This window comes from Pimephales promelas, chromosome 8 (assembly GCF_988280905.1).
Source record: "Pimephales promelas chromosome 8, fPimPro1.hap1.1, whole genome shotgun sequence".
Taxonomy (NCBI): domain Eukaryota; kingdom Metazoa; phylum Chordata; class Actinopteri; order Cypriniformes; family Leuciscidae; genus Pimephales; species Pimephales promelas.
Genome location: NC_142776.1, coordinates 12,268,478 through 12,277,909, shown reverse-complemented (window position 1 = coordinate 12,277,909; position 9,432 = coordinate 12,268,478). Strand labels below are relative to the sequence as shown.

Sequence of the window (9,432 nt, the reverse complement as noted above, 5' to 3'; positions counted from 1 at the left end):
AAACCCGGACCTCATCTCGGCTGGAGGAACCGTCTCGATTGCACCCTTCGCCAGCAGGGTCGCAATCTCCGCTCTCATGACCGGGGTATTGCCACCGACCATCGTGGAGCGAACTCCCCTGAAACGGGGAGGAGACCGTGCGAACTGAATCGCGTAGCCGAATCTGATTGTTCTGATGACCCAGCGGGACAGCCCAGGAAGCGCTAGCCAGGCTTCCAGGAAGTGAACCAGCGGGGTCATTCGAACCACAGACGTCCCCCCGGAGGGGCAGCGAGGCGGGTCGACCGGCATGCGTGCAGGAGTTACCCCGTCCGGATGCACCGTCGAAGCCCGCTCCCCGACAGAAGAGACGAGGGAAGGCAGAGCGTTCCACGGGGGTCTGTTCTGCCGGGGGTCTGGCGATAGAGGGGGAAGGGAGGGGCGTAGCCCAGGGACGACACACGCTCCCTTCCGCGCCCTCAGAGACAGAGAGGAATGAATGGGCTGGCGCACTGGGACGTCGAGCGCACCCAATCCTGTCTGTGTGCTCAGTGATGATGTCAAGCCTTTCTTTAACCAACTCAGGGCGCTGCCCACCCGTGGGTGAGCAGCGGGGAGCTGAGAACAAAAGATTCTCCCCCGGCCCTCCACCGGTGGAAGGAGGGGGCCTGCTACCGCCTCCTGGGAAAAACTGAACTTCATCACTGAGCAGCCCGTATCAGGATCGTCGCTTAGCCTGGCGTTTAGCGGGGCGTGCGGCCTGAGGGGGCTGTGACGCCTGCCTGCGGCCTCCTCCACGCCATGGCCCGGATGAAGGCTGCTGCTGGGGCGGGGCGGGAGGGAGGGGAGCCGCGGGGGGCGTCCTTGGCGGCGAGCAGCGGGAGGCATCTGTGCTGACGACTGGTTGGAGGCAGCAGCTGGTCGCCGGGGCAGAATGTGTTTGATTGCCTCCGTATGCTCCTGGGCAGTGGAGAACTGCTGGGCAAAGTCCTCGACTGCACCGCCAAAAAGTTATGCTCCTGGACCACACTGGTGGCCATCACCTGACCAACGGCGCGAGCGGTCACTTTCGTTGCCCGGAGAGCAAGGTCAGTGGCGGACCGCAAATCTTTGAATGCCGTTGGATCAGTCCCGCCCTCGTGCATATCTCTGAGCATCCTCGCTTGAAAAAGTGCTCATCGCATGCAAAGCGGAGGCCGCCTGTCCCGCCACTCTACAGGAACGTGCCGCCATCGCAGACGAGAACCTACAGGCTTTGGATGGGTGCCTAGGAGGACCACGGGAGGAGGCGCTCTGTGCGCTCTGCGCTCTGGGCGGCCCCACCCTCGAGGGGGGGAAAGGCGGGGGAGAGATCGCGCTCTCGAGTGGACAGGGGAGTCCCCCAAGAGCGCGATAACTCCACATGCAGCTCGGGGGGAAAAAGGTAATGGAGTTGGCCGTGGCCTTGCGGCGGCAGCTTTGTCCAAAAACCAGTTATCCATCCGTGAGAGATCGGGGCAGGACGGAGGGTTCCATTCTAACCCGACACTCCCAGCGGCTCGAGACAGCATGGCCGTCAGCTCGGGATCCGACGCGGACAACGCTGGTACTCCCGAAGGAGGCAACGCAGCCGCATCCTCATCTCCCGAGGACTCTAGCCCGCCTAGTGATGCTGTGATCGACATCGCATCATCATCTGGAGCGCTGCCCGAAGCAGCCGGTACCACCGAAGAAGCGGCCGACTGAATCGAACTAACGCTCGCTGGCTCTCGCACCGAGGCGGGAGGTGTGGCGCGAGAAATCGTCGGGGCTTTGTCATACACCGTCACCGTAAAATCACCAGGTCCCCGGGTCGACAGGCCCCCTATGGAGGAAACCGATCGAGCGGGGGGGACCGGGACTCTCACTCAAGTGAGATCATTGAGTCTCGACCTCAGTGTAGAGATGGTCATGTTCCCACAGAAGGAACATGAGTCATCCAGGAATGCTGCTGCTGCATGCTGAATGCCCAGGCATACAAAGCAGCGATCGTGACCATCAGATGACGACAGAAATCGACCACACCCAGAAGAACACAGGCGAACCGTCTTTAAAAAGACGTGCCACGTGCAGCTCTTTCAATGAGAGGAGAAAATTCACTCTTTTAGCGCTGAAGCGACCAGGGAGAAGTGCAAAGTCTGGCAGACCACTGCTCAGATCGCAGTTCAATCAACTGAAAAACTTCCTAATCTCAAATGGATACTCTAATGGACAATTTTCAATCTGGTTTCTTCTGACCACAACACTGTTCATTTACTGCAATGCTTTTCCCCCTTAGTTGTTCAGAACCAGAACAAAAGTGAATGTTATTGTTGACATTTTCCGGTGAAAATAATTGTTGGTCATACTTCCAAAGAGAATAATCTGTGATTCTGAATGCCAGTATTATTTGATGTGCTGTACATTTTGGACGACCGGAGAAATTAACTCTAATTATTTTCTCTGGCAATATACTTGATGTGATATTTACACATTTTTTTTCTTCTTTTTTTCTTTTTCTAAATTTAATGGTCAAAATAGGTATTTCACTTTCCCTTGGGTGGGTTGCTTTGCCATATTTTGTCCATGAGTCACTAAATACAGTATATATGTTCATATTTTCAGCTTTTGTTTCTTACTGGCTTTTCATTTTTAGACAAATTCAACTAGCATTAGATGATATATACATGATATTTTGCAAAATTACAATAGGCTAACTCTGATTAATTTATAATAATTTGTATTATATCAAATTATAGCAAATGGAATTTATAAACAGCGGAGAAATTTATTATAAAATATACATAGAATTGTACATGTTTATTCTGAAAATTAATAATACAGATTGTAATAATCAAAACAATTGTTGTATCTGCAACATGATGTGTTGATCTTCTGATTAGACCAGAATGTAAAGCAGATAACAAAAAAGGTAACCCTTTATTTAGATTTTCCACTTTAGACAATCTGTTGACAATAAGTAAAGTTGCACCTACGTGTCAGATAACTCTTATCTTATATTTTCTTATTATTATTATTAGAAAATTAGTAGACTGTCTAAAATCTGTTAACACTATATTTTGATGGTCCTCGACAGACATTCTACTGACTATAAGTAACTTTGTACATGTCAACTTATTCTACTAACCGTAATTCCTTATTCTACAACCCCTGACCCAGTCTACTAATACCCAACTACTAGTCTATTGAGAGTTAGTTGACATGTAGGTGCAAGGTTATGGACCATCAAAATAAAAAAAATAAATGGTAGCAAAATAATAATATAATAAATAATAATAATAATAAAAAATTAATTAATAAAACAGGAGTCTGGAATAATACTAACATTCATATCAAACACACAACCTTAATCTAAAGTCCACAGCTTAATAATAACATAAAACATAAATATTTAAGCTCTGTGTTATGGTTTTTAAGGGCAGGTCCAGATTATTGGTGAGTCACATTATCTTATTTTCTAGAATGTGCTTTAACAAACAGTCAACTAAAAAACTAACTGTTTTATTCATTTTTTTTTAAACATAGATCCGTTCTCAATTACAGCTGCATTTTTGGTTAAAAATTGACAAAGAACCAACTGACTGTTTGAATGACAAAAAAAAAAAAAAAAAAAAAAAAAAAAAAAATCCAGACCTTTAAGAAAAAGGCAGAGATAGCATACTGTTTTTTACACATCAGTGAAGGTCACTACAAATAACATGATACCATCAACTGATGCATTCAACTCAGAAAACCTGCATTGGTACTGAAGGCTCTCAAAGACATGTAAGTAACATCCAAACACACAGGATCTCCAGTGCCAAAGCCACTCCAGTATAGCATTCTCAGTAACTAGCTATAGAACTTTCTCCGTCTCAGATATCACTAATGTGTATTTGTAATTTCAACAGGGCGATGAGGACATCTGATCATAGTCAGGACATTTGAGAAGGGCAGGGTAGTTTAAATTCATTTGGACGGATGCTTCACTGGAGATGTCTGAGGGACTGCGTCCACGAGCCCTGGCATCTGGATGCAGGAACTGGCCAGAATAGTCAGAACAGTTGCTGAGGCGTGGCCTGTAGAAACCTGGGTGTGGCCTGTACATCTCCTCTGCAGTGTACCGCTTCATAAACAGGTAGACAGACATCACACCAGCTGTCTGACGGTGACACAAAAAGAGAGAAATTGAAGAATGTGAAACTGATGAAATGCAACAAAATATTTTACATTTCTTTTGGGTGTCTCGGGATACTGGGTCTCATTTACTAATCACTGTGTGAATTTCTTATACTTATGCAACTCATAATTTAATAACAAACTTAATGTAATAGGTATTACATTTTTAATATAATAAAATGTTTATACTGTTATTATTTAATATTAAATAAAATAAGATCTTGAATGAATGAATGAATGAATGAATGAATGAATGAATGAATGAATGAGGAATTTATATAGCGCTTTCATATGTACCACTGCTCTCACAAAACATTTTACAATCATATCAGGGGATCTCTCCTCAACCACCACCAGTGTGCAGCATCCTTGGATGATGCGACAGCAGCCACAGTACAACGCCGCCAGTTCGCTCACCAGAGGAGAGGAGAGAGAGCGAGAGTAGGGAAGAGGAGAGGAGAGAGAGAGTGATAGAGCCAATTAAATGGATGGGGATTAATAGGAGGCCATGATTGGCAAGGGCCAATAGATGGAATTTGGCCAGGACACTGGGGTTACACAGAGTCAGGACCTCGGTTTAACATCTCATCTGAAGGATGGTGCTTGTTACTGTATAGTGTCTCCGTCACTATACTGGGGGAGTTAGGACCCACACAGACCACAGGGTGAGCACCCCCTGCTGGCCTCACTAACACCTCCAGCAGCAACCTGGTTTTTACAGGCGGTCTCCCAAGGTACTGACCAGGATCAACCCTGCTAACTTCAGTGGGCAACCAGTCTTGGGCTACAGTGTGATGTGGCTTCTCATAATGTAATAACAATTTTTCAATGTAATAACAATTTTTCATATTATGTTTTAGATTATTGTATTAGATGTATGTATTACATTATGAACACACTGTAACAACTTATAAACTAATCACAGTTCATAAGGTAATATCAGCACATAATGTATAAGTGAAATGATGTTTACAATATAATAATAATCTTTTATTATATATATTTTTTTCAGTGGCACTGCAATGGTTGTAATTCCACATTAAAGGTGCAAAAGTTCATTTCTTTCTTTCTTTCTTTCTTTCTTTCTTTCTTTCTTTCTTTCTGTCTTTCTTTCTTTCTTTCTTTCTTTCTTTCTTTCTTTCTTTCTTTCTTTCTTTCTTCCCTCCCTCCCTCCCTCCCTCCCTCCCTCCCTCCTTTCTTTCTTTCTTTCTTTCTTTCTTTCTTTCTTTCTTTCTTTCTTTCTTTCTTTCTTTCTTTCTTTCTTTCTTTCTTTCTTTCTTTCTACCATAGTTTTCTAACAATGCTTTCAGGATCCATGCAGCCTAAGGGTAAACAGAACAGAACCAACATGAATGTATTGCAGATATCATTAATTCAAGATTTAAAAGTACAACATAATTTGCGAATTTATTCTGATTCAATGGAGAATCAGAATGCCAAAATCTGACTGAGCTGGGGGTGGAGGAGGGTAATTAGCTACTGAAAAACATGATAGCTGCTGATAATACTGATGGAGCTTATATATGTGTAAAATGATAGGCATTGTATTCCTATAGGTAGACGTGGATCAGCTGGGAGTCAGCTGATGCAAGCTTGAAAAACATGACTTGCCAGAACGTCCTTAGACGGTCGACTGAATGGGGATCGTGTCAGAGAGCCAATGTTCGTGTCAGAGAGCCAATGTTCTTTGAGTACTATTGAACGAGCAAAAGGGAACTGGCATGCGTGATTTGCATCACACAATCCACCAAATTGAAGGTAGCCACCATCAGTGGGACAACTTTGCTTGGAAACAGCCTTCCCTCTCTGCTGAATCTAACAGGTAAGAGCTGGTCTGAGGTCTAAAGCTTGCGTTTTGTACACGTCTAACCACTATGAAGCGGACGGACAGAGAAAACCAGGGTTGGGTCTGCTCCCTCCTGGGCAGCGCTTGCAGGCTCACCACCTGCTCCTATTACGAGAGAAGTAGAAACCGCGGGCACAATCCAGGCCGGGGTCTCAGCTCTTAAGGGTAGCTGGCGTGAACTCCAGGGACAATTTGTTGACTGAAAGCGAGCAGGTCCCTACCCTCTAGTAGAAACCATGTGAACAGGAGAACTGTTTTCACATAATGTTTTACTCACTGCCTGCAGTGGCTCAGGGGCGGTCTCTGCAGTGCAGCTGCACCAGAGATAAGGCCCAAGAACGATAAAGAGGGGCGCAAGGACATTTTCCTTAGCTCCCTGAGTTACCTGACGATCAGGAAATGCTTTCCGTGCTTCTGCATCACGATGTGTGCCAAGACAGTGACAACATCATTTTGAGGGTGGAGGAAGGTAGTGTTTGCAGAAGTGATGGTAACTACCACATGTCCCTATGATAGCCATCTGAACCTCCGCGTCTAGTGTAGGACCGGCCCGGGATCTCCAGGGGTCATTTCTGCTCAATACCTGGGTGTGATGAATTTTACTGAGCTACAGAAGCATTTCTGCTCAACATGTGAGTGTGATGAAATAACTGAATTTGAGTGGGTCCCGGGCGACAATGAATCCCAGATGCCTTTTAGGAGGCTCACTGGGGAATGAATTTCTGCAGAGCCCTGGGGCCAGCTGAGAGCCAGTGTCTGTCCAAGGGTTGTCCCCTCAGGCAGAATAACAAATGGCAGAGGGAGGACTCTAGAGAGGCTAACAGATGTTACTCTGCGGCCCGAGAAAATCCCTGCCCAGCTGGACCACCAGAGGATGGAGTCTCTCAGAAGATTCTGTCTCCAAGGAGGAGGTGACAGGCGAGTAGTGAGATGTGAGGGAAGCATAGCGCAATGGTCGCGATCAGACCAGCTCTCTGAGCAACGATGAATCAAAGCGAGGGGAACTCCAACAACTTGAGGCATGGATGCCAATGCAGTCGGAGGTCACCCAGGCCTCCATTAAAGCATGCCCTTTGCACATGGCCCCTCAGATGGTGATAGTGGACCCTGTTCTAGGAGTGGATTGGCCCATAGAAATGAAAGGTCTGATCACAGACTGAGGGTTTGGCAGCCGGCTAGGGTGATCCGTTGTCACAAAGGGTGTACTGTTCTGCCATTGTCACCTCGGGACTCGATCATGAAGCTAGTGCTGAAGCGGTCTTCATATGGAGGAAGCCAGGCGGCTGCGTCTCCCATATGCCCCAGGAGCCTCTGAAAGTTCTTTCAGTGGGACCCTTTCTCACTTCTAATATCACCACCCGAACACACTCTTACTTGAAGAGATGTGTTGGACCAAGTCCTTCTCTAAACTAAAAAAGAGATACTCAGCCCATAGACGAGAATCCTCTCTCCCAGTTGAGCTAAAGACCCAACTGGCTATGGAGCACTCAAAGGGAAGGACCTTGTACTGATACTTCGCACCTTCGAACGCAAGAACACAGAATGATCTGTGGAGTGAAGGAATCGTGATCTGAAGTACTGTCCTTCAGGCAGCAAGGTGGAGGACAGGGACCTGACTCGAAGAAGGGTCTGAGTGTAATGCATGACACTTACCTGTCTCCTTGAGACGGCCAGGGATGCGTGAGAAGGTGGATGCCCGGGTTCTAGAAAACCGCACCCAGCAACACAGGGTCGCACACCGCCAGACTTCCCCACTTGGGGCCCAGGAAGAGAGGAATTTGCTCTTTCCTTGAAGTGTGGGTACCGCTTGCTCCACTCTATTTGTGAGCAAAGCAGAGAAACAGAAACATGCACACCAAACAAAGACTACACCCGGACATCACCCGGGGGGAGGGAGTAGATCAGTGACCAACTCCAAGAGCATCCTCCTCCATCGTGGGCGGTCCGCTCTGGAATGCTCTCACTGTCGCTTGAGATAATGCTTGGCAGCGCCCGGAGCGGGCTGGGTTTCCCTACTGTGGCCGGCTTAATGCTGAGGTCTGGCTGGAGGCTGCAGCAGAGGCCCAGCAGGAGCAGCGGCCAGGGAACGGCCCCTCGGTGATGAGCAGGCGGAGGAACTGCAACCAGCGGCTGGGTGGAGGCAGCAGTTTGGGCAGCAGAGAACTGTTGGACGCAGTTCTCCACCGCATCGCCGACCAGCCCAACCAGGGAAATTGGGGAGACCAGGAACCTAACCTTGTCTGCTCCGCCAAATCAACCAGGCTGAGCAAATTATGGCGCTCCTGGACCACTAAGGTGGACATCGCCAGACCAATCGCGCATGCAACGACACTCATACCCCGGAGGGCAAGGACGGATGCAGTGCGGTGCTCACCTACAGTATGAGCGCACGGTCTGGGCTACCCTCGTGCATGTCCACGGGTGCCCTGGCCTAACAGACCTGCAGCAGCGCTATGGCATACAAGAGGAGGCGGCTTGCCCCAAGGCTTTGTAACTCTGCCCATAGAAATGGATGAGAATTCACAGGCCTTAGGGCGGGACGAGAATCCCTCCAAAAGGCAGCAGCCGCCAGACACAGGTGTCATGACAGATCGCTCCAATGGAGGGACAACTCGCAGCCCTTCACTGTTCCTCCATCAAGGGTAGTGAGGGGGAAAAGCTATTCAGGCAGTTTCTGGCAGAGAAAGATGCCGTTCACCACTAATAAGCTCTCCATGCATTTCGGAAATGAAAAGCACTGGGGTGGCGAGCTGAGAACCAGCGACATCTTGAAAAAGATGCAAACGCACTTGTGTTTCTCTTTCAGGAAATACGACCCATCACCAGTGCCACAGCACACAGGGGAATTACCGCAGCAACACTGAACAGAGAACTGAAACAGTGAAGCACTCACTTTTCTGCCCTCTAACTAGCCGTCAGCACATACAAACCCTTGGCCAGTTGAGAGCTCAAAGCTTGCGATCACCACTGCACTTGCGCTGTAGAACACCAGCACTGGGAGAGTCTTCCTGAAGAACACCGACACACTCGCTAGTTGTAAACAACCGCACTCTTTAGAAACATCAATTCGATCAGCTCCAAAGCGAAAGGCAACTAGTGCCTGCATCCACTTTCGTATTTATACCTACGCCATGGGGGCGGAGTGTGTGATGCGAATCACACACGCCAAATCCATTTGGCTCGTTCAATACTACTCGAAGAACATTGGCTCTCTGATGCAATCCCCATTCAGTCGACCATCGACTACATCCAACGTTATTGACTGAAAGGGAACTGACGCTACGTTTCATTTCCTGCAGTGCAAGTGTCCGGGTACTAGCTGGCCTAAATAAATGTCAATTTGAATAAATTGCTGGTAATGTTTAACAGTCTTTAAATTAATGGCTTTGGCATTATACTAAAGTGAAAAACCCCTGAAGTGGTGGAAGCAG

At 47.6% G+C, this 9,432-nt stretch overlaps 1 protein-coding gene across 1 annotated transcript in view; it reads right to left on the bottom strand.

The window, feature by feature from the left end:
• Window positions 1-2,744: 2,744 nt before the first annotated feature.
• The window catches only part of cacng5a (calcium voltage-gated channel auxiliary subunit gamma 5a), a 45,060-nt gene continuing 38,372 nt past the window's right edge, over window positions 2,745-9,432 (bottom strand). The window contains exon 6 of the mRNA XM_039655996.2: window positions 2,745-4,138. Coding sequence (XP_039511930.1) covers window positions 3,881-4,138 — 258 coding nt within the window. The 3' untranslated portion in view covers window positions 2,745-3,880. The remainder of the gene's footprint in view (window positions 4,139-9,432) is intronic.